The sequence below is a fragment of the Drosophila biarmipes genome, chromosome 2L (genome assembly GCF_025231255.1).
Source record: "Drosophila biarmipes strain raj3 chromosome 2L, RU_DBia_V1.1, whole genome shotgun sequence".
NCBI classification, from domain to species: Eukaryota; Metazoa; Arthropoda; class Insecta; order Diptera; family Drosophilidae; genus Drosophila; species Drosophila biarmipes.
Window position 1 is genome coordinate 12,371,687 of NC_066612.1, and position 24,112 is coordinate 12,395,798.

General features: G+C 40.9%; 5 protein-coding genes across 6 annotated transcripts; 1 reads left to right on the forward strand and 4 right to left on the reverse strand.

Annotated features, from left to right (window-relative positions):
* The first annotated feature begins 2,987 nt into the window (after positions 1 to 2,987).
* On the forward strand, positions 2,988 to 4,052 carry LOC108032442 (mitochondrial 2-oxodicarboxylate carrier). The gene has a single exon (XM_017106267.3). The coding sequence runs from the start codon at positions 3,081 to 3,083 to the stop codon at positions 3,981 to 3,983; it is 903 nt and encodes a 300-aa protein (XP_016961756.1). The 5' UTR covers positions 2,988 to 3,080; the 3' UTR covers positions 3,984 to 4,052.
* Positions 4,053 to 15,022: 10,970 nt separating this feature from the next.
* Positions 15,023 to 15,778, reverse strand: LOC108032441 (uncharacterized). The gene is made up of 3 exons (XM_017106266.2): positions 15,631 to 15,778; positions 15,391 to 15,567; positions 15,023 to 15,326 (listed from the first exon to the last, which is right to left on the reverse strand). Exons 1-3 carry the CDS (start codon positions 15,686 to 15,688, stop codon positions 15,109 to 15,111), a joined length of 453 nt encoding a protein of 150 aa, XP_016961755.1. The 5' UTR covers positions 15,689 to 15,778; the 3' UTR covers positions 15,023 to 15,108.
* A 1,156-nt stretch (positions 15,779 to 16,934) lies between these two features.
* On the reverse strand, positions 16,935 to 17,741 carry LOC108032427 (uncharacterized). The gene is made up of 3 exons (XM_017106249.3): positions 17,589 to 17,741; positions 17,342 to 17,527; positions 16,935 to 17,273 (listed from the first exon to the last, which is right to left on the reverse strand). Exons 1-3 carry the CDS (start codon positions 17,644 to 17,646, stop codon positions 17,065 to 17,067), a joined length of 453 nt encoding a protein of 150 aa, XP_016961738.1. The 5' UTR covers positions 17,647 to 17,741; the 3' UTR covers positions 16,935 to 17,064.
* Positions 17,742 to 22,145: 4,404 nt separating this feature from the next.
* Positions 22,146 to 22,997, reverse strand: LOC108032365 (trypsin-1). The gene has a single exon (XM_017106178.2). It carries the CDS (start codon positions 22,975 to 22,977, stop codon positions 22,201 to 22,203), a length of 777 nt encoding a protein of 258 aa, XP_016961667.2. The 5' UTR covers positions 22,978 to 22,997; the 3' UTR covers positions 22,146 to 22,200.
* Positions 22,998 to 23,145: 148 nt separating this feature from the next.
* Positions 23,146 to 24,062, reverse strand: LOC108032743 (UPF0585 protein CG18661). 2 transcript variants are annotated; one of them, XM_017106727.3, is made up of 2 exons: positions 23,959 to 24,062; positions 23,146 to 23,901 (listed from the first exon to the last, which is right to left on the reverse strand). In XM_017106727.3, the coding sequence occupies exons 1-2, from the start codon at positions 23,961 to 23,963 to the stop codon at positions 23,220 to 23,222; spliced, it is 687 nt and encodes a 228-aa protein (XP_016962216.1). In that variant the 5' UTR covers positions 23,964 to 24,062; the 3' UTR covers positions 23,146 to 23,219. The 2 variants fall into 2 exon arrangements, with proteins under 2 accessions (XP_016962216.1, XP_016962217.1); XM_017106728.3 differs by having other exon boundaries at positions 23,146 to 23,862; positions 23,959 to 23,999.
* Between the last annotated feature and the right edge of the window lie 50 nt (positions 24,063 to 24,112).

A 24,112-nucleotide genomic window follows, 5' to 3' on the forward strand; every position in this document is an offset into this window, starting at 1 on the left:
TAGAGGCGCTTGATTGAGCTCACGTTCTCCTTCTCCGGCTTCCCCGACTCTGCTAGACTCCTTCTACTTCCCGGGCTCCCTTTTCCGCATCCGTCTTGGGTTTGACTGTCAGATGGAGTGCACTTCGCATGACTTTTTATTCAAAATATATATGAAATGAAGTGCATACTCGACTAAGCCCTGAAATTAAGCCGGGCTGGGGAAACGCTTTTTATTTCCCCAGTGAGTGCGAGATAAGTTTGCGGCAATTTTCGTTTAGTTTTCGGTCGGAGTTCGGACGTGAGACCCGGCATTCCTGGGCACCAAATGAGTTCCCAAACTTCGACATCATTGTCTTTAATCAAAGAGCATTAAAATGTGCATGCGCCGAACAATACCCTAATCCTGATCCCATTCGTATCCCTTTCTGCTCGGAACCCAAAGTAACATTTTTGCATGTCACACGGCGTATTGCGAAACATGAGTATGTAAATTTTTTTGCTCCGTTCTTTCCCTTCTTCCATGGAACATACTGAGCTCTTGTGGGTGTTCCCTATGCCATTATACTGTATTAAGTACAGAGTTGATTTCACATGTGTCCCCAAGTAAGGATGGTTGCTGTGAAAAATGTTGCAAAGATGCAAAACAACTGTTGGCAGTTTGTCAAATTTGATTTGTCATACATCAAATGGCTTTAAAATGACAAGGAGATGTGTGATGCGATGCTGCCGACAGTGGGTGAAAAGCTTGGGGCTCGGGTTTTTACCCATTTCTATGGGTTTCCTTCAGGGAATAAAGGGAAAAGTGTTAAGGAAAAAAATACAGTTGAGAGCTGAGTGAAATTCTGTAAAAAAATTCCAGCAAATAACTAAAGTGTTGATGTGTAAACTCAATTGTGGGTTGTTTTTTGACATGGGGCTGGTCATGAATGTGTGCTCCAGACGAGGGTTAAGCTAATTAAATGGTTGGTGTAAGCTGAATATTAAGTAATTTTTGTTTTACAATAAAAAATGAACCAACAAGGGCAAACATTATGGCATTTAGTTTTCATTTATTTTAAAAATAAAATAGATTATAAGTTCATTAACTAAAAAAATTATCTCATTTATTTAAATTACTGATTCCAAAATAAAGTTTTTCCATATCATTTTAAGCTTTATCCGTCTAAAAATCTTACTACAGAAAATTGTGTTATTAAAATTGTTAGTCTAATAAATTTTGAAAATAGATTATAAAAAAAATCCTTACCATGACATTGAGAAAAAAGCCCTCTATACTTATTATTTTAGTGGTTAAGTTAAACGCCAAACAAAATCCTCATAGAAACTTATTATTTATTATAATTTTAAATTATTCTTTTTGCGGTTTCTCCCACATTTCTGAGGTTACCGGTCATACTTTCCTCTCATTGAACTGCCATTAATCAAAGTAATGTTGAGCCCGGTTAGCTTCTCTACTTAATAGTCCAGTCATCAGTCACTGGGCCAACTCCAAATGCGTCCAGCTTAAGCCGCAAATTGACGCCACTTAAGAGCCCAGCTCATTGACTTAATATTCTAATATAAATTTAACGCTCTCCACCAGGAGTGCTGCCTCCTCAGCTCCTGGAAGTCAGGAAGTGGGGAACTCAGGATGCCGGAACGCCAGAACAGCCGGCGGCAATGAGCTGACTTATGAACAACGACCTGGATAACCTGACGCCAAAAGGTACTTGAGGCCAACAAGGCAGGCAGTCGAGAGCAGCTGAAGGACCTGGAAACGAAACTCATTTGCCTCATCAGGGCGAGAGGAGAATAGGCGGCTCCACAGTTGGTTGCGGCCAGGACCTGGGACATGGTCTGCATTTGTGCAGCGTGACAAGCAAATTGCCAGGATACACACCTGGCCACAGACAATGTCGGCCCTTCACTCTACCCGCGTGTTAAACTTTGCTGAATGGACTCCATTCCACTTCGCAACCAGCCAACCGCCACACACATCGCAAACTGGGCCAATAGACCCGGCCTGTGGATGTGGATGAGGATGGGGATGAGGATGAGCTTTATGGGGTTCGAAATAGGGCTGGGAGTGTCCTGTGCGACCATGACTAATTTGTTAGCAATTATGTTGGATTGACGTCCCGGATTGGGCCACATTAGCATAATTGTTGTTATGAGATCGCCCAGGAGTCCACCAGCACAACAGACATTTTGATAAGGGGTCTAAGGGGTAGAGGAGTGGAAGTTCCTACATGCAGTGCACTTGACATTCATTAACATGCCACTCGGAGATACACATTATAGGGCAGCTATACACAAGGAGCTTCTGGAGGAAGGGGCGGTGTGAGATGACGCCAAAAATAACAAGTGAGGACCTTCAAGAAGTCCCTAGACTGAACAAATCTTTAAGGAATATTAATAAATTAATAGGTCTTGTTTAATTCCTAAGCAGTTTATGTTAACAGAATAGGATTTGTTATTAAACTGGCAAAATACTCAAAAGAGAAAATTGTTATACTCAAGGTAGTGCTTTTACAGAGACATTAAGTCTATAATATCTAAAATCCAGCAGCAAATTCTTTTTAAATACAATTTTGAAACTTTAAATTGTGGTGCTTTACATTTGATAGCTCCTAACAGCTGCTATACACATGTTAAGGGCCTTTTACAGCTGTTGGCAAAGACAACAGACCTCTAAATGCCTAAAGCTACGCGTCTTTCTTAACTTTAATAGTCTATATAAAATTGAACGCTGGGAGGATTTTACAGTTAAAGCTCTTGTTAAATTTCTTAATGTATCATCTTTTATTACTAGTAATGAAAAACTAATTTTACTTTTTCTTTTCCAATATAGCTCTAAGCGGATGTAATGCGCATGTTAACTGCGGTTTACAGCAGTTGCTTGCGAAAACAGAGTTTTAACATTCGAACCTAACTTTTTAAACCATTTTAATGGATTTTGAAGCTCTGGGTCTTGTTGGTGGAAGTAAAATTTATGAATACTAGTAAAATAAATCCTTGGTGACCCAAGTCAGCTTTTGGTGAAAAGTCGGAAGTGTTGGTTTATTTTTCGTGCAACAAAATGAGTTTAGACAAAATTCGAAATTTGTTGTCGACGCCCGAATGCCGATCCATTCTGAGGCGCTGGACCTACCGCGGGCGCACTGCCAATTCCTGGCTGGCGGGTGTTCGGGCTTCCTGGAGATCCTCTGCTTCCATCCCCTCGATGTGGTGAAGTCCCGGATGCAGATACAGGGCGCTCGCCCCGTTCCCGGAGAGGTGTTCTATAGTGGTACCCTGGATGCATTCACTAAAATCTATCGCCACGAGGGGCTGCTTTCCCTATGGAAGGGCATCGTGCCGCCGATCTGCGTGGAAACCCCGAAAAGGGGTGCCAAGTTTCTGATGTACGAACTGTTAAAGCCGTACTTCCACTTCGGAGCACCTCATCCCACTCCCCTGACCCACGCGATGGCCGGCTCACTGGCCGGAACCCTAGAGTCCTTTCTCGTGAACCCCTTCGAGTTGGTCAAGATCACACAGCAGGCTAATAGGGAGAAGCACCTGAAAACCTTGTCAGTGGTCAAGTATATCATCAAGCACGATGGCTATGGAATCGAGGGACTTTATCGTGGTATAACCGCACTCGTGGCTCGAAACGCCGTCTTCCACTTTGGTTTCTTTGGTTTCTACAATGCAATCAAGGACTGGGTTCCCATCTCGAAGGATACCACCTCAGAACTGCTTCAAAAGGTCACGATAGCTGGATTTGCCAGTTGCCTCGCCTGCGTGACGAGTGTTACTTTCGATATGGCCAAGTGCAGGATTCAAGGACCCCAGCCGGTCAAGGGCGAGGTCAAATACCGATGGACCATAAATACGGTACGAACGACGTTCAGGGAAGAGGGCTTTCGAGGGTTGTTCAAGGGTCTGGGGGCGTCGATTATGAGGGTCGGTCCGGGTGGAGCCTTGCTTCTGGTGTCCTACGAATATTTTTATGAGTTCCTTAAAAAACATAATGTATGATTTGAAACATTTTAAGCTTTAACACTCTACCGGACATTAAATTACTCAAATGTACGTTTTAATTGCGAATTGAAGGCATTCAGTAATTAATCTATACAATTAAGTATCGTAATAAGTTAAACATCTCATTTAAGTGCTCAATAGTAATTTCTTCCCACCGCTAATTGCCCAAAACCCCTTTCTGTTTGGAATCTGTTTGCATCTCTGCTAATAATGGCCAGCCAAACAATATAAATTAATCTTCGAGTCCCGAAAAAGTCGCTCCCATAGTTTTGTTGTATTTTCCGTTGCTGCTTCTGCTGCAGTTTCAACTTCCGTTTCCGCTTCGGGGATCCCCCACACACACAGACAAGCACAGAGACATGACCGCAGACCACAGCTTCCCATGTTTTACAATTTACACTTAATTGTTTAGCACGCCAACAACAGAAACACCGAAAACAGCAACTGAAACGGCATCAACAAGACCGACAATTATAAGCCAGCCATAACAACAATTACAATTACACGGAACACTTACAGGGGAAATTATAATTAATTTATGCCGAGTGCTGGAAGTGTTTGCCCGGACTGCTCTAAGTGAGCTACTGACTTGGTTTTTCTCCTAGTTTTTCCGTCTCCCCAGCATTTTTTTCTGCTTCCATTCCACTTGACACTCGCACCTAATTGCGTGGTAAGTGAAGAGTCCTGCAGGACGGCAGGAATGGCAATTAAGAGCCATTAAGGTGAGCAAATTGGAAGGTGGCTCTCGGCCTTTCCGCATTATCATATCTAAAATCAAGACCCAATTAAGCCACTTAATTCCTATAAATCAAAGCTGAATGCTTGGCAAATTTACCCCGACTGCAAATCAACATTTGTTGCCATCAATCAAATTTTGAACCCAAACAGCACTTTTCCTCCCGCAGAAGAGGGGCCATCAAACATACAGTTTCATGCTTAATTAGTTTTAATGCGTAATAAGCATATTTCGGCTGAATTAGCCAAAAACATCCATCGCTGCGGCGATACAAATGTTCAATTGTAATGGCAATTTGGGCCTTAAAGTATGCAACGCACATTTTCAATTATTCATAGTTGAAATTGCAAATGCGTAATGAAATGAAATCAAAAGCAGAATTTCCGATATATGCAGTTTGCAGTGCGAAACCTAATTTCGACCGCCCCTCGCCCGGCACTCCCCCAGGAAAATCCCCCAACCAAATCCTCAACCCAATCGTTTTCGTCCCCAATGGAGTGGAAATGCCCTTGAGCCGTTTGCCATGTTCATGTCGACGTCATTTTCCATGGTATAGTAATTACACTAATCTATGTTCCGAGTGTCTGTGTTTGTCCCCTTGTGCATGTGGCTGTGTGTTGGCCTATGTAAATGCATTTGAAATTGACCCTGGAGACATTTTCGTTGGCCAGAAAATGCAACCCGAAACGCATTTATTGTTTTGTGCCCTTGTTGTTTGCTGTTGGCTCCTCAGTTTGCTGAATTGTTTGCCAGCTCGAAGTGTTTCTTGCTTGTTGGCAATTTGTCAAGCGGTTTAAATTTATTGTAACCAGGCTCTGGGAACAGGATATTGGGTAAAACGCTTCATTTATTGAGTGAAAAGCAGCACAATTGAAAATTTATAGAGTGCCTAATTTAATTATACATCTCTAATGAACCGCTCTTTAAATTAAAACACTAAAAGTATTTGGCTATAATCTATTTCACTCAGCTGCTCAATCAATTGCTAAACAAATTTTGCTTTGAAAAATTTTGGGAAAAACAAATTGAATTAAGAGAGAAGTGCACAATGCAATTTAATTGCTTTGGTCAGTGTTTTTCTCACTCCACTGCCACCGTGTTGGTCGTGTCTAGTCAATAAAATATGAATTATTTGAAATATTTAAACGTCCCAAATAAATCAAATGCCAACACTCAACACCATCAAAGCCGGGGAGCAGGCAAAAATTTACAAGTATTTTTTGTGTTGCTGAATTGTGTGTGTGCTGTGCTGGCTGCCAAACAATTTTCCAACTGAGGATAAAAATTTTTTTATCAGGAAACAGCAAAAATTTGTGTTGCCGTTGTGGTTGTCTAAATAAATTTTTTATTGACCATGGTTAACGCTTCACTGGCCAATAACCAGAGACAGGCGAAAGGGTCGGGGGCCCAAAAACCACTGGAGAATGCCAAATTGTGGGGGCGTGAAGGCAGGCGCTGTGGCTGGCGTTGTGGGGCAGGGGTTGAAAGGAGTGCTCAAAGTTCTGGCTTGCCACACAAACGCCTCAAAGCATGCCACAAGTTATTTTCACAGCCCAGCTCACTCACACAGCGGGCATTCGAGTGTGCGTGCGCCTGTGTGTGGCAACGAATAAATGTATGAATGAACGAATGAAATGCTCAAATTACACATGTTATACAATTGTTGGTAGAAAATATGATTATGCTTAGGGGAAAAGGGCCAACGAAATTTTGAAACGTCTAAACGTGGGCCCTGTGTGCACTCTTAGAGGTGTTAATCTGGAAGCAAAAAGGAAGACTACATTTAAATACCCTTTGTCATACTCATATCACGAGGGCAAAGGGATTTTACTTTTGTCAGTTCATAAACTTTACTTGTATTTAAGGGCCTAAGGGCCGGCTTTCCATGTGCACGTTAACTAAATGTGGGTAAAAAAAACGTAAGTAAAAGTGGAGTTTTAATCCCTCTTGGGGATTATTAGGATATATATGAGTTATGTAAAAGTATATTAAAAATTAACAAACGATTCTGATTAAACTTTGAGACCTCACTAATTCAGAATTTGTATTTAATAATCGGTAAGATTAACTCAAACTATTTAAGAACCATCAACTTAGTCGTTCTCTAATTTCGCCTTAAATACAGTTTAAATATAAAAATCATAACATCGTAATGGAAACAATACCACAAGTTATCAGGTCTTAAAAAAGGTAGTTTATTAGTTCAAGAAGTACGGACATAAACTTAAAATCGACACACTACAAGGTATTTTTATAGCCATAATACATTGATTTATAGGACATCCCTGTTCGATCTTTTCTTAAGCTATGGCATTCCATAAATTCATAACACGTTTTTCAGTTGCCGTGTTTCGCCTAGCCATCGACTGCTCAGACGGATTTTATCCTTCCTGACTGGCTTTTATTCTCGCATTCTACGTGTCTCATGTGCGCTCATTTTCAACTTTAAAGAGGCCAAAGGAACGGGGCAGGGCTCTGGGTTGAAAATGAAATGAAATTAATATGAAGTTTGACTTAACGCCTCATAAATCATTGTCCAATTTTCAAACGACAACGATACGGGGACACGGGACTCGGGACTCGGAATTGAGGATTCAGCACTCGGCGGTCGGGGCTCCGGCGGAGGGCCGGAGAAAGTGCGGGCCATCCTGCGGTGGCATCGCTGTCCTGCTGACGTTGTAACACAAACACACTTAAAATGATTGAAATATATGTAGAGTCGGATATATGCGTAACATGGCACGACATTGCCTCATATATAGTACACACCCCATCCCGTCGCATCCCGACTATATATTGGCCGGCTAGCGTCCTAGGCGAGCGAAGACTGAAGACTTCCTCATTACACGCTTGTCACGTGCACATTTAACGTTCCGTTGCACACACACACACACATAATTACACGCACACATAAGCAGGAGCACCAACACCAAGGCATGACAGTCATTCATATTAATATTGTTGGTCAAAAAAAACAAGAGTGAAAAAACAAGGACACGGAGAAACGACTCTTTAGACGACAGAGAGACGGACTTGCATACCAATTTCTGGATTTTAAAGATAGTATTTAAAATCCCACAACGTAAGTGGTATAAGGAAGTAACATATTTAAAAATAATTACAAATAAAATATCAAATGAGCGGAAAATATGTTTTAGTTAATGATAATAGAAGCTGGCTTTAAAGGTCTGCAAAAAATTATACAATTTTAAATCCTTCAAGATGTCATAATAGTTTTAGCAGTCAAAAAAAAGAAGTCCTTCCTTTAAGATTTATTTTAAAGTTCAAAGAAATTAAAACTAAGATAAAAAACAATTTAAATGTAATATAAGTGTTTCAGTTTTAGAGAAACCCTTATCACATTTAAGAGCTTTAGCTACAGGGCCAACATAACTAAGCTTAAATCCCCTTGAACAACTTTAAGCCATGAAAAAATAATCACTCGAGAACAAAAGCACCGAAGACCATATCAAGTCCCAGTTAAGTTAGTCAAAATTTCCTTTCCCCACAACTGCTGGGATATGTAAATTTTTCTGTGGACAAACTAGGAGAACAATATACAGCAGTGTAAGCAATGCATGGCAAGTGTTTTTCAATTTGTTTTGCAAATTATGCAGCAAAGTGAGAACTTGAAAATGAAACTCCAGCACCCAGAGGTCTGGAAACAAGTTAAAGCTGAAGACTTAAGCTGGGGAAAAGTGTGATGTGTAAAATTTGCCATAAAGGGGAAACATTTGAAAATACATTTCACGTAAATAGATTTCACGTACTTTTAAATTAGCCTAATCGAATAGCTCACTGCAAGTTTTAATTCCATTTGGAAATTCTGCACTATTTGGAAATGCAGCCAACAAGTCCGTGTGTAATTTACTGGCAACTAAACAGACCCAGATCCGAGCGGGGTCATTAAGCTTGGACTTGAAACACTGACCACATGAGCCGCAACCGCAGGACGCCGTCGCCCCGCCCGTCCACACATCCGCACAGCCACCCATCCACATTCGGAGATAATTAAACATGCTGCGCACGTGCAGCGGCTGCTTTCAACATTTTATGCTTAAGCAAAAATGAAATAAAATGCGGGGAGCCCTGCGGGGGAATTCTGGAGGATTGCGGGTGGGGCACGGGGCTGGGGACTCATGTCTGGGTCTGTGTTCCACAAATTGAACCGCAAGTAGACGGAGCAACTGCTGACCAACAACGGCAACAATTTTATATATATTAATTAAAAGGAATTTTACGCGCTAATGAAATAAAATGTGAAAGTGTGTGTACGCCGGCGAAGGGAAGTTTAATAAGGATATGAGTGTGTGCGGGGGTGTGTCTGGGGGCGGTGCATATGCAATGAAAAAGATTCCAAAATTTAATTTGGCAGGAAAATAAGGCGGACAAAAACAGAGATGCACGTTACACATACGCCCTGTGGACCACGTAGTTTTAATGATGTCTCAAGATCCGAAGGAGCGTAGTCCTTGCGGAGTCCTGGCAGTTCCAACAGCAGTCGCCGAGGAACTGAAAGAATGTTAAGAAGGCTGAAGCACTGTTGGGTTGCAACTGCTACAAGTTGGCCGTACAACAGGTTCGATCGAACTTCTGTAAAAGTGGGTGGTATCAGCTGCAAATGTGTGGTAACTGTTATGGAAATGAAATGTGGCCATTGGTAATTGAATATGTGGAGAGTTCAGCTTAAAATAATTAATGGCAGGCCCGAAAACACTCATCTTTGGCGGCCGTTTTCCATTCATTACAATTACGTAATTCATTTTTATGTTTTCCCCTGCAGTTTTGGCGGCGAACTAAAAGCTTCCCGAAATCCCATCCGCGAACTCTTCAGCCGTATGCCTTATTCCATCTGCCTCCCATCGCTGACCCATATCGTGGCACTTCTGTCAACGTTTTCTGACAAATATTGTGACAGCTGTCACCGAAAGCGAAAGTGACTGGCCACTGACCCGCACTTCCGGTTTGCTGTTGACTTTCCTGCTTTCCGTTTCCCCGCACAACTGTACCGCGTGCGAAGGGATTTACTCTGACGCATCTTTATAATTGAAAATTAATAGTCGCTAGTTGCTTGTTTATGCATTCTCTGGCTGCCCCATCAGCCCCCTTTTTTCGGCCCTGCATTTCAATGGTTTCCATTTTGCATTTTCGGTGGCCGAGTGATGGGCGTGGGTGACGATGGCGGTGGCAACCCTGGCCATTCCCAGAGAGCGGACACGCGTTCAGGCAAACAATACCAATTACCAGGCGCGTAACGGCGCGGTCCAGGATACATGCCCAGGTTGGAGGACACGAGGATATGAGAGGCCGTACGTGTGTGCGAGCACTTCCTGGCTGCCCTCACATATTCATACAGATATATATGCAGGCGGATGAGCGGCGTGTGTGTGTCAACCATGGCCAATGCAGATGTCTGCTTGTGTTTGTTTTTTGCTGTTTGTTCGTTTAACTGACATTCGTCCAGTGTTATTTTTCCCTCCCGCCGACGCCGCACACCACGACTCGGCTTCCTTTTTTGTTTGGAGTCACTGACTGACCGAGAAGCCATTGTACAATTTTAATTGGCGTTTCAGTTATTGAAATGTTGCACCCAGATCGATTTATACATGCCCTATACAGCGGGGTATAGCGCCAACTATTGAGGATCTCTTGAGAAAAGGATATGGTTTCAGTACTAATAAATCTCAGAAATTCTGTAAGATCTCTACAAAATCTATAAAAAGTTGAATGGTATTTCAACTGCCTTAAAGTATTTAAAAGCGAATATGTGGCTGTTGTCTCAAAATGAAATACACAAGGTTTAAAATAGTCACACCTTAATAAAATTATTATTTTCTGTAATTTATTGTAATTAATATAGTATTCATTTTAAAAATTGAATGCTTTAAATCCTTAGAATAAAAGGATTAACTTATTTTGTTATAGTTGAAGTTTTGATCATATTTAAACATAAATTTTCAGTTGGAACAGAGCTTTCCCAGAACTCCAAAGTGGCTTGAAAGCATCAGTCTTAAAGGTTCATTGTCATCCTTAAATCCAAGGGTAACCCAGCTTCACCTTTCAAGAAAAGCGTATGACATTGTTTCCAGGATATTAACAGTCAATAATGTCAGGTTTTTGTCGAACATATGCGGCAGCGATTTTTCATTGTCGAGACGACAATAAAACGAGTTTTTCTCCCCCAGTTGATCCTTATATTTTAACTTTTCCAGCATTTCACTTTTAATTTGCTTAAATGCTGCTGAAGAAAAAACAATAACTATATGAAGTGTCACTTCTGACGGTGCAAATAATGATTGATTTTCCGCCTGAGAAGAGATTCTGAAGTCTGGAGTGAAGCTGATTTGCAGACTAATTGAAATGCAACGAACTGCTCGTTTGAATTAAACTCAGTAGCTCTCTGTTTTGTTTATCGTTTCAGATTTTGGTGTTAATAATAATATAAGCAGTCGAGGACAACAGGCTTGTTTTGCTTCAGCGATTGTTTCCTAATAACAAACACGACACACCCTAATTCCCTGTCCCTGCAAAAGCTCTCACACTTTCTCCTAAAATCCGACAGCTCACGTTGGCGCCTTCCGAGGATTAAGTCATGCTGCTGTCATGCATAAATTCAGAAAGTTGTGCAACTGCAAAGGACTCGGGATGGGGGAGAAATAGTTCTGAATTTAATGCAGTATATAGTACCTAAAACCGATTATAAAATTATAAGCCTCATGCATAACAATGCGATGTAAGAAGAGGGATTTTTTAGAAAAAGGAGGTATTTATTAAATATTTATTTGTTTAACAATTAAATCACCAATTTTGATCATACATTTTTATAAATAAATTCAATTAGGCTTTCCTTCCAATGTACCCTTGTTCTGAAACACACTCCTAAAGTCCAAAATCTGATAATCACTGGCTTAAACTTTGTCCCGTCTCCACATCGTTATTAACACAATAATAAAGTGGTTGGGTCGACACCAACTCAGCAACATATAAGCCAAATATCTTTCTAATTACTTACAAACAAGTCTCAGACCAAAACCAAACCGAAAGGCAAAACCGAGCACAAGTTACATTGGCAGCAGCAAAGACATTTGCTAATCTCTCAACCAAACCCCATATCCTTTCTCAGCTCGTTATACCACACTTTGCGACAATTACAATAATAATTTCAACCAGTTTCACAGGGCTTGTGTCCAAGGAATTTTAAGCCGCATTAAACCAGATTTCCCCTCACTTCTTTTGCTGGCGTTTTCACTTTTCATTTACAAATTCTTGGTGTTTACCCTTTAGCTGCATCTCGTAAATTATGAATTCTCTGAATGTAAATAAACGGTGCCCATATTGATATAAACAATTGATATAGTATGTGGGGCAAATTCTAAAAACAGCCAGCGGATGTGTAAATGTTGCCTTTTTGTATTTGGCTCTGATTTATTTGTTACATATTAAAATTTCTAGATTTATGGGTCAGCACTCTATTGCGGTCTCGCCATAACTTTCTCTTAAAGAGGGCACTGAAATTGAACTGCAAAACATATGAAATGACACCAAAGTTGAACCCAATTTAATCGTATTTCGCGTATTTTCTTGTGATAAATATTTATTTAGTCAAGTTATTTTACCATTTTGACATCGAAAAGTGACGATGAATTCAATTAAAATAAGCATAAATTTTAAAACAAAATATACGCAAATAAAATAGAGTTCGAACTTCTTTTCCAGCATTTTGGGAAATGTGAATTATTAAAATATGTTAATTTTTATATGTGAAAATTGAATGTTTGTGATAGAAGAGCATTCGAAATTTATGCTTATTTATATGGAACAGCTTATTTAGTCTTTAATTTTGATTGCAGCTTCATTATTCAAATTGCCTGTCTTTGATTTGCATTCCAAAATTCACAAAGCGTCAAGCCGCACCGCAGACATTTATAATTTTTAATACATATTTAATTTTCAACAACCATTCCGGGAAAAAACTATACACAAAGGGCAAATTGAAATAACTGTCAGGCATTCCGTGTCAAATTAAAATAATAATAAAATTGCAAAAACGAACGAAAACTAACAATGTGAAATTGAATAAAACTGGCCGAAGAAAGGAGGAGCAGGAAAAAAACCAAATTAACCGCGCATTACAAATCAATTTAAATGCGCCAAACTTTTTTCCAGAAGCCAAACAATGAAACTTCTGGTTATTCTATTCCCACGAAAAAGGCGGAAACTTTTAATTCAATTCCTGTCTCGGGCATGTCAATGAGCTCGTCCTCGCGGTTGGAGCCAAGTTTCGGGCCTCCTTTGGCCTCTTGAATGCAACATTTTGGGTCGTCGGGAAGAATGGAAATTTGTTTAGTAAATTAAAAGTACTTAAAGTGCAAGTCAAGATCTTAGTCTCCTCTCCAAATAGCGTGCTCGGCTCCCCCGTTTCAACTCCTGGCATTATGTATTCTTTTTTAAAACATGCAAAATCACGTCTATGCATCTTAATAACTTTTCGTGCTCGTGCAAACAATGCGAACGTGAAAGTTGAATAGGTTTGGCTTAGTTATCAGAGGGTTCCCGTCTGCGTTTCCACAGGAGCTGGATTTTCCGGGGATGCGAGGGGTGGTTCGGTCTCTGGTCTCTCAATGCATAAATCAAAGGTACATATTGTAGTTGAAGTTAAACTTAATTTAGTTTCCGTGTGGGAGTTCTGCAGAAGTTTTGGAAATCGAGGGTGGGCTTGGAAATCGGAAGGGGAAATGAGAAACCCCTAAGTTGAGGGGGTTGTTTAGATTTTTGTGCTGTTGTGGTGGTGTCATTACTTCTCCTACACTACACTCTTAATTTTTTAGGTAACTAGAAATGTAACTAAATAATATCCATGAGATAATAAAATGCTATATTTAAAAATATTTTATTGGAACAACAACAGTTTAATAAATATTTTTATTTTATTTTATACAACGCCATACCTTTAAAATATCACAAGTTTAGGGTTGAAAAACCCCTTTGACAAGGTCCTTTGATTCCGTGCAAAAAACCCATCATCCTCGGCGAGGGTCATCCCATTCCAGATGTCAAAGCCATAACCATAACCTTGTTTAGCGAACACATCCATTCCCATTCCCAGGCACACATGAAACAATTGAATCGAAAAGAAACCAATCAGTCAACAGGGGGATTCCCCCACCGAGTGCAGCAAAAAAAGGATAGCCTTCCAAAAAACAAAGTAACAACAATACAAAAATTAATTGATGACGTGCACACCCACACTCCCACACACAGATGCCGCACCAACACTAATTGGCAGCAGGACGTATACGTATGGGCAGGAAGTCGATTTGATAACAGCGCAGGATGCGGATATGATGGGTGGCATAGACCCCTGCCGCTTTGGTTATGAAACACCCGAAACGGGGGCTGTAACGGGCTCGGAGCACGGCGAGAACACGGCCAAATCGATGCAGACATAGACGAGCAACAATCAATCAATTAAATGCCTCACTGCCTGGCTGCAGCTCCAAACAAACCGAGCCACGGCAGCCATAACATGACCCACCGGATAATGTTCGGCATGCAAAAGTGCGGCTGCCTTTTAGCCAGCCGGCAACACTATTAAAGATTTATTCATGTTTCTCGACTCGTTTTGGCTCAGGCCCTCTCCGGGCTAGTTTGCCAATTTAAATGACAGCCTGCAATTTTTAGAGTTCCCTGGTTGAGTAATGAAGCAAACGGAATTTTCATGAAGAGAGATTAGGGGGTGGAACCAAAGATGAACCTACCATTTTATTATGGCAAGGTATCAGAAAATCACACATGTACCTCCCTATTTAATCTTACATAGCATAAATTACAGCTTTATAGACTGGACTATTAAAATATTTAGAATCAAAATACGGTGTAAGTACAAAATAAAATAAAAGCCGAGTATTTGAACAAACACCAATATCATTTTATAAATCATTCTTCACAATAGCTAATATATACGAAAAGTTGCAAACCTCTTTATCAGTTTGGCGTACAAAGCGAAGTAATAATGTAAAACCTTCTCAATGATAAAGACTTAATTGTGTAAATTATTTACAATAAGTTATTGCCCTTTATTTTAATACATGTGACCCCAATTCGCGCAACCGATTTGGCCTATCAAGCTATTGGTCAATATGTCTGGTCAAATGTGATTAACTCGAACAGCTAAGCTGACCCTAAATTGAGCCATTAATATTAATCACCCACTGATTAAATACTTGCGAAATATTAACAAAACGTGAACGGTCGGAAAGTTCCAAGAGTCTAATCTAATCGTATTTGATAAGCAACTAACTTATAGAAGACATTCGAAAGGGAAATAATTTATTAAGGAAAGGTATCGAGTGATGTGCTTAACTCATCTTTATAGGTAGGAGCGCTCTAGGCGAAGATCTTGGCCAGCAAGAGAGCCAAGATACCAGCAGTAATGGTGACCGTGCTGCTGCTCATTTTTCCAGCTGGGTTCTTGTTGCACTTATCCCCCGAACAGATGTTGCAGTGCGTCCTATTGTAGTGGGAGTAAGCCGGCTTCAGGCTCAAGCTGCAGGCCCCAACATTGGGGTGAATGCAGCCGTGCAGCTGATGGATTGTATCGTTGTCTGTGGAATGGCGAGATACATTATGAATCTTTCCAGGCTGATATTCGGTGCTCAAACTACTCACTCCACGTGTACTTTAGAGCCAGGCAGTCGAAGCGAGAGCTGGTCAGGTTCTGCACTCCCTGATGGTAGACGGCCAGGTAGTTGCTAGTCTCATTGGCAGCCGCGTTGGTGCAGGTTACTTTCTTGGGACTCTTGCAGTCCTTGGGCGTTACACAGGTGTAACACACCAGCGAATCAGCTATTCAATGGAAAAGATCATTAGTAGTCCCCAAAACTGTGTATTATGATGCCTATGACTCACCCAACTGCACACAGACAAAGGCCATCAAAAGACCGGCAATGACCGCTTTGGTATACATTTTGGGCTCTATATTTTTCACGGAGTAATACTACTTTCTTAGTCGCCTTTCCGCTTTAAACTAAACTCGATTGTACTTTTAAGAACTCTTTTATAAATAGTCTCTCGCTAGATAAACATGAGTATTTTTTGATTAGCTTATCGCAACGTTTATAGCCTAGCAAGCTTTTTAGAACAGTTTCGATGGGGAAACACATGGGCTTCCCCTTCAGGTATTCATTCAGTACGCGATTGGTATTATAAATATCCATGTATACAGCTTATCCTAGTTGTGTGTGCTCAATATGTTTAAGAAGATACAAAGTCTTTGTTACGCAAACAAGGTATATATATTATAAGGCCTTACCAAACATTTTGCATAGCGTTTAAAAGCCGGTAACTTAGCTATCCTAATCTTTATTTTCATTCGTAGTGTTATCTGTTACTTTTGGTTGTACCTAGCCCACAGTTTCAAAACTTACTCATAGCCTGACAATTTGGCACCTGTCAGAAGTAGGGTCTGCTCTTATAAACGAATATTATGGCCCTTATCTTAGGCCGCACCTAATATGCGCGCCAATATGGCAATAAGCTGATAAAACCGTTGCGTACAATTGGTAGCAATCAAGTAGGGGAAGTTTTTGGCTAATAACTTATTGGGTTGCTAATTGATTTGGAGAGCCCTACATTGACTCATATTTAATTTACGAAAAATTGATTTACATAGTAGAATTTTTGATAAAAGGTTAAATTCCAGCAGCTGGTTTGTTTGCACTTACGTTTGATACACTCCTTGAAATTGCAAAAGTCGTAGCTATTTATTATTTCTAAAGGAAGTCTTAGCATAAACTTTACAAGCTAATAAATAATTAAAGCGAAGCCATAAAACGATTTAATAAACCTTCCGAGAACTGGCCAATAAAAGTGTAAATAAACAATGTGGGTTAGGACTGTGAATCATATGTGTATATTGATAAGAAAAATAATAAATTGGGATTGTTATTTTGCAAAGGAGCCTGCTTTGTTCAAACTCAAATTTTAAGTTTCAAGGACTAACAAAAATATAATAAATACCATGTATAGCTATTATTTTAGTATCAATAACCCATAAATAATCTTGTCTGAACCCTTTTCATAATTTAAATCACTAAATTTTGTTACTTAATAATATTTTATTTAGAAATCTATTACTTTTGTTTTCATATATTTATTTTTTAGCAAATCTTTAAGAGATTCAATTTCAAGAATTTTTTATAAATCTCTAAAAGTATTGTATTAGGAAGCCGTTTTATTAAAAAAGTCTTGTTTTCATTTATTTTTTATAAAACATTGAAAATAAATATTATACAATTGGAATTAGTTTGGAATACTGCTTATTTCGCCAGTTAGAAGGTGAGCCTAGCTGAGGATTTTGGCCAAAAGCAGGGCAATCGCGGAGCCCACGATGGTATAGGCACTGCCGCTGAAGGTTCCCGCCGGATTGCAGTAATCGGTGCCGCAGGTGAAGCATTTCCTGGACCATCCAGTGGAAGTGTTGGTCAAAGTCAGAGAGCAGACGTTGGTCTCATTGAAGACACAGCCCAGGAACTCCGAGCCATGAGTGTTGTCTGAAGGTAAGTCAGATGACATATTTGGGTGATCCACCAAAAACCCCAAGAACCAGGAAAAGACTTACTTGCTGCATGGTAGTATGTGAGATTGGCACAGGAGAAGCTCAGACTGCCATTAATTGCGGGCACATTGCTGTGGTACGATTCCAAAAACACCTTATTGGCATTGGCCGTCGAGTTAGAGCAGGTTTCGGACGAAGGACTTTTGCATCCACTTGGGGAAGTACATTTGGAGCAGGTTAGCGAGTTGGCTAATAGTGAAAAGTATTCCATTAACAAGGATTCAGGTGTGAGTTCAACAATTTTTCTCACCAAACTGCACGCCCACAAAGGCCACGAGAACCACACAGAAAATCACTTTCTTCCACATTTTGATCAAAGGATAGTTTGTATTTGACGTATAACCGCTAGTCTGCACAAAGCTGTCTCTACGGGAACTGAATCAAGTGCAGCCGATGGCAGCTCATTTTGTACTCCACAACTGAACCATAATAAAAGCGGTTTTTATGCCGGCTATAAAGATTAGATACTGCTATCAATATGCTTTAACCCACTTTGAGTCAGGGAAGTGTATTGGAGTTGTTGACTAAACACCAATACGGGGATTTCTTCTGATTGGATGCATTTCTGGACTACTCGAGGTTGATATACACACATGGGATCGAAATAAGTGGGGGGGTTAAGTATTATCAACAATGTTTCATAACTAATGACTGATTTTATAACATTTTCACATCCGTCTATGAGGAGTGACATCATTATAGTATAGGCTATTGATAAATATAATACATACATACTTATATGATGCCGACATAAAAATAGTAATACCGATATCTAACAGCCTGACTGTAAGCAGCTAATAATATCAGATATCAATGTAACTATGCATCGTATAGCATAAATCAAGCACGAGATAGCTACTTTTCCAGATAAGAAACTTTTAGTTCTAGAATTTGAGTCACAGTCAAATAAATTTGAGCTCTCCCAAAAATATTTTATTATATATGACGGAAATTCACAAGCCGATGATTAATATTGTGTTTCAGTGCAGATAAGATAAGGTTCTAATTTTTTATCAAAATTGATTTAGACTGTTTCGAAGAAATAATAAAAAGTAAATACATAATGGAGCCTAGCTCCCCAAAAACTTTAAATAAAGATACAATTTATAAATAGTTTGATGGGCAAATATATGCAAAAATAAAAGATACATAAGTAGTCTGCAGAAAACACGTAGCTTAGCGGACAAATAAACCCAGGATGAAGCCCTGTAAAATGTTTTCATTTTATTTGTTTTTTCGGTTAAGCCAAGGAATAATTTCAGCAAAATTAGAAGAGGACTTGCCGTAGGTGGAATTGAAAATCATACATCACAATCGTGGCCATTGCCCAGGACATGCCACGAATAGCTAAGCAGCTGTGGCAACAACAATGCTAAGCCGCTGTCAAGGATGCGTAGGGGAATATTACAAATGACAGGCCAAATGACTGACTGCACTGGAAAGGAGCAGGAGCAGCGAGAAAGGACGACGAGGGCACTCCAATCTGGCAAGCAAAAAACAGGGGATCGCCTGCGGTCGAGATTTAAAAAGTACGTGTATCCGAGTGTCCAAACAGGTAAACAACAGAATTACAATATGCTTTCTTAAAAATTAAAATGGAACAAAGTAGCAGAGGAGCAGCAGCAGCGAGCATTTTCCGACAGGACAATAAGCAAGGATAAGCATCGAAATGATGATGATGATGATGGCGGCGGCGGAGGGTTCAGGACGGAGGCTGGTGGATGGGAAGTGGCTAAGAGCTGGCAAGAAAAATACCAGCACAAACACGGATACAGATATGCGACAGGCGACAACGATAGCAAAAGTCGACGAGTCTGACAGATACATTTTAGTCCTGTTGCGGCTCCTGTTTGTCTACTTTTTCCGCTTTTTGTCCCTGCCCTTTTTGTTCCCATCTCGCGCAGGTCCTGGCCACATTTCCGCATGCACATTGCACACTCGTATTCCGGTCACGTATCCTTTTTAATCCTGACAAGAATATTATTTCCATAAAAAACATACACACTCTCAAAGAACGAGCGAGTTGCGGCAGCAGCCCGCCAGATCAAGCATACGCCGCGTAGTCCACCTAACTGAGTCATAGACAATTCGCCATGGCCCCAGAGCAGATGTATTTAATCTTTGCAATATTTTTTAACCCTACAGCCCCAGCCCTTAAATCAAACGGAGAATATAAAATATTTCGGCTCTTTTTCTAAAAAATAAAAAACATTTTCTAATATGCGAAGAATTCCTAAGGACATGTGTACAAAGTTAATTATAATCATTTCAATTCTTTCACTTCCTTGATATACAAAATAGAATAACAGGAAGGGCTTTCCAAAAAGTCTCCTCATCAATATGCATTCTGCCGTCGCAAAAACAAGGATTCAATAGATTTTTTGTGCTCTCGACAATATTTGTTGTTCACATAACAAATTACAAAAGCTGCAAAATAATTTATAACAATAGATTGTTGTTGGACCATCTGGACGCGCACACACACACCCACTTTTGGACTGGCTAAGAGAACAACAATGTTGGCTACAACGCAAACAAATCGACAAACTACAATAATAAGACAGTCCCCTGGCAGCCCAGCAGATAAAATTAGAGACCGAGAAGGGACTGGAGATATGGGCGGGAATAGGGAGCAGGGAATACGGAATCTAGGAGTATGGGACCCGACTCCGACTCATTGCATTGTCTGCAGCAGCTGCAAAAACTTTCAACATCAATGAAAGGAAACAAACAAATTTTACATTTTCTATGTCTCGGCGGCTCCAATGAACAACAAAAAGGGAAGCAAAAAATAGAAACAAGGAAAGGGGGAGGTTCGGAAAGAAAAACAATAACAAAAGCAGCTTAAGTACTGCCACAAGTCGTTAGTCGAGGTCGCCACTTCTCCAAGGGAGCCTGGAGAACTTTAAAGGATGAGCTCAAGCATCCTAATTGCATCTCAACGAGTAAAGTGACCAAGAATAATCTCAAGATCGTGAAATGTAAATAAAACAATTCATGATTTTCACTGCGCTTTTGTTGATATATAACTCAACAACAATAACCAAGTTCATTATTTAGGTGCAACAGACAGTTAAAGCATACTGATCTATATCACATTAAATTTTACACTACATTTTTAATTGCAAGATTTTTTAATATTAAAACAAATATTTGTATTTTCGAGTAAGCTCTTGAAGTTATTCACCAAAATAGCAATAGCGAAATAAAATATCATACAACAACAGAATAATATGATATTATAATAATAAACTTATCATAAAGTTTAAAATACTTATGTCTATATTATATGTAGTTTTATACCATAGTTATGTGACTATAAAATGTATTGGCATTACTTTTAAATCCTTTTTTGTTAAAATAAAATATTGATATTGTTTCATTTATTTTTTGTTTAGTCTGTAATACGGCAAATAATACGGGTACATTAAAATAAAATAGGTTTGTGATTATGGAATTGATTGTCATTACTTCCGAATCCTTTTTATTAAAATAAAATATTGATATTGTTGCATTTATTTTTTGTTTAGTATGTAATATGGCTAGAGATAAATAAAGGATTGAATCAATTTTTATTATCTACATTCTTATTAAATTGTCATATTGTCACAGGTCCAAAATGATACTGGTAAATTAAAATATAATAAAAATAGTGTTTATTATGTGTTGGTAACATGAATGGATTCTAGTTCTTATATTAAAAAGTATTCATAAACAGAGGGTTACTGACTATCATGGCTTCCGAAATTGTACTCATTGGGTTCCAAATCATAGTGCTGTTTGCTTCCCATTGTAGATTAAAAACGCCTGAAAGTATGCTGCACAGTGACCCACTGGAGTTCATTGGAAAGTTGAGAATAGCAGCGCCAAGTTTGCCTTGTAACCCATCGCTCGACATAACCGTTCAATTTGCAGTTCATGTCTTGGCTCCGTTCAGTTCACCTCCGTGTTCCTTTTTTCCTTGCAGCTCCTTGCTGTTAACAAGTTCACGTGCAAAATTGCAATGACCCAAAGGACACATCGACACACCTGCCGGGCGACTTTCCCCCCGGTGCTCCCCCTTAGCACCTGTGGTTCGACTGCTAACTGCTTTGACAACCGTAGATGGTGCAAGGTAACCGAAAACGTCAACGGAAAAGCCAGAGGAAGGGTAACAATGTGGAACACTCGCAGCAATTTGCAGCATTTAATCAACAATTAGTGAGGCCAGGAAAATGGAAAATGACTGGGAGAACTGCAAGGGAAAACACCAGAGCAAAGGGGCCACTGCAATCGAAGATGAAAAATATCTGGAGGCCAAGAGCTCTACCACTCGAAATTGAAACTTGTGCCACTCTGCCCAATCAGTTCACTTCACCTATGCTTACTTTGCCCCTTTTTCTTCTTGCTGCGAACTTTTATTTGCCTTTGGGCCAATCATTAGGTAAATTTGATCTTCGTCTCCGTCTGTCTGCCGTTATGGATATGATGTGGTCATCTGGGCCCTCCTCTAAACTCTCCTTCCAGACTATGTCAATATTTGGACTCAGGGTTTTTCTGGGTCAATTGCTTCGGCTGGCGATGATAAATGCACCGATGGAGGGGTGCAGATGTCGGAGGGCAAGTGACATTAGTTCCTTCATTGCATAGGTGGCGAAAATATTACAACTGGTCATTTTCGGATTCACAATTTAAAAAAACGGTCCAAGTTACCTAATACTTCTAGGGGTACTATCTAGATGCATGGTCATCTTTCTAATATAACATAATATTATTAAGTAATTGAAATTATATTTCGAAACTTCAGAACAATCTTAAAATCGGTTTATATTTCGCCATTATTTGAGTCAGTGATTATAATCGATATTGGTGTTTTACGGATATCAAATACCACTAGTAGAACTAATCCAATCGCGAACTGCAGACACTCGCGAGTAGACGCCGGGATAGTTTGGCCTGGCGCATCCGTAGCCCCAGGAGACGACGCCCCAAAGAATGCCGTCGGCGGCCAGAGGACCTCCGGAGTCGCCTTGACAGGCATCCTTGCCGCCCTCCGGCAGTCCTGCGCAGAGCATTCGATCCGTGATGCTCCCAAAACTGCCATAGGCCTCCGTGCACTGCATCTGACTGACTTTGGGCACGGTTACGGCCCGGAGAACGGCGGTGGACTCCTGGCTATTCTGCGTGTTTCCCCAGCCGGAAACCAGTACGGGAGTTCCATCGGCAATGTCAGCATCCTGTTGGGGCAGGCCTATGAACGACTGGGTCACGTTCTCCGCACTATATTCCTCCAGCTCGAGCAGGGAGAAGTCAAAGTCGATGGTGTAGGCATTGAATTTGGGATGCCGATGGACCCGCTTGATCCCCACCAGCTGACCACCTTCAGAAGTGCGCGAGGATCCAATGCGTACTTTGGAGGCGAGTATGGCCGATCCCTCAGTGCAGTGGGCGGCTGTGAGGACCCAACCCTGGGCGATCAGAGAGCCGCCGCAGAAGTGGTAGCTCCGCTGCAGCGAAACCTGGTAGGGAATGTCCTTTATACTAGTCACCTGACCGCCCACGATGCGACCATCCAGTCGCGGTCGTCTCACAGTGGCTGCAAGGCTCAGATTAACCAGGAGAATCCCCACGAGAAGCAGCTGAAGAATCGTTTGCTCCATGCCTGTAACTCCGGTGTTGGATCGCTTGTGCTGCAGGTGCAACCAGCACCGTCTTTATATAGAGTCCACCAATCGATCGAGCAACTATCAATTGCGCTTTCAGGGTCAGTTCCTGCGCTCTCGCCTCACCTCGCTCTGTCCACTTGGCCTAGTTCGATGAGCAGGCACTCGAACGACAATAAACTTTATTGCCGCCAAATAAACTACATATGTTATCTAAAAGGGGTAATCGCCCAACAACCTCAGTCTAGTACACTATTTGATAGCTTAAGCCAGGTCAGAAACTTGTTGTTCGACGGCATCTCCACGATCTTCTCCAGCTGCATCCCGTTCTCCTCCGCCACGACCTTTAGATCCATGATGTCACGAACGCCCCAGGAGGAGTCTCTCTTCCGGAGGTATTGGTCGAAGTCCCAATTGCTCTGCGGACCGAGATATCGGTTTTCTGCATACGGTCCATAGGTGAACATCCTTCCACCCTTCTTCAGGAGCTGTCCGGCAGCCCGGAAAAGTCCTATGGAGCAGATCCACGGACTGATGTGCATCATGTTGGAATTGAACATGTAGTCATAGCTTTCTGGTGCTTGAGGAATCTCCCAATCCTTGGGATCCCGGCTGATGTCCGCATGGAAGGGTGCCCGGATATTCTGCGTTGGACAATCCGCCACATAGGCGCCAATCGAATCGAAGTGAGCCCCTTCGTGCTCGGTCGGTTGAAAGGTGATGTTGGGCATCAGCGGCGCCAGAAATCCCACATGCTGTCCCGATCCCGAAGCGATTTCCAGCAACTGCAAATTCGGGGTGCTCCTGTCCACTTGGCCAAGAAGAGCCTCGGCTATGGGCGCCGAATTGCGGTCCCCCGAGGCATGCGTTACCTTTACGGCACTGCAACGAGGGAAAATGTGCAGGAGTCGCTTTGTCAGGCTGTGTTTTTGTTTGGTTTTTAGCAAAATAAAAAAGTACTGATAAGAGTTTGTTTACCTCATTTCACTGGCAAAGGATGAACGAGAAAACCTGTTGAAGTGATGGGCAGCACTGGTCAGACCAGGGATGGGCAAATTTCCGTTACCGTTAGCTACTTTAAAAGTATTCGCAAGTAGCAGCAAGGCAGTCACGAAATAATTGAAGAAGATCA

Excerpts from the sequence above, each read along its gene's own strand:
- LOC108032365 (XM_017106178.2), bottom strand. The coding sequence starts at position 22,977 with ATGGAGCAAACGATTCTTCAGCTGCTTCTCGTGGGGATTCTCCTGGTT.
- LOC108032442 (XM_017106267.3), top strand. The coding sequence starts at position 3,081 with ATGCCGATCCATTCTGAGGCGCTGGACCTACCGCGGGCGCACTGCCAA.
- LOC108032441 (XM_017106266.2), bottom strand. The coding sequence starts at position 15,688 with ATGTATACCAAAGCGGTCATTGCCGGTCTTTTGATGGCCTTTGTCTGT. Across the intron at positions 15,568-15,630 it reads CTTTGTCTGTGTGCAGTTGG|CTGATTCGCTGGTGTGTTAC; the intron begins GTGAGTCATAGG and ends TCCATTGAATAG. Across the intron at positions 15,327-15,390 it reads GGCTCTAAAGTACACGTGGA|ACAACGATACAATCCATCAG; the intron begins GTGAGTAGTTTG and ends GCCATTCCACAG.
- LOC108032427 (XM_017106249.3), bottom strand. The coding sequence starts at position 17,646 with ATGTGGAAGAAAGTGATTTTCTGTGTGGTTCTCGTGGCCTTTGTGGGC. Across the intron at positions 17,528-17,588 it reads CTTTGTGGGCGTGCAGTTTG|CCAACTCGCTAACCTGCTCC; the intron begins GTGAGAAAAATT and ends TTTCACTATTAG. Across the intron at positions 17,274-17,341 it reads CACATACTACCATGCAGCAA|ACAACACTCATGGCTCGGAG; the intron begins GTAAGTCTTTTC and ends ACTTACCTTCAG.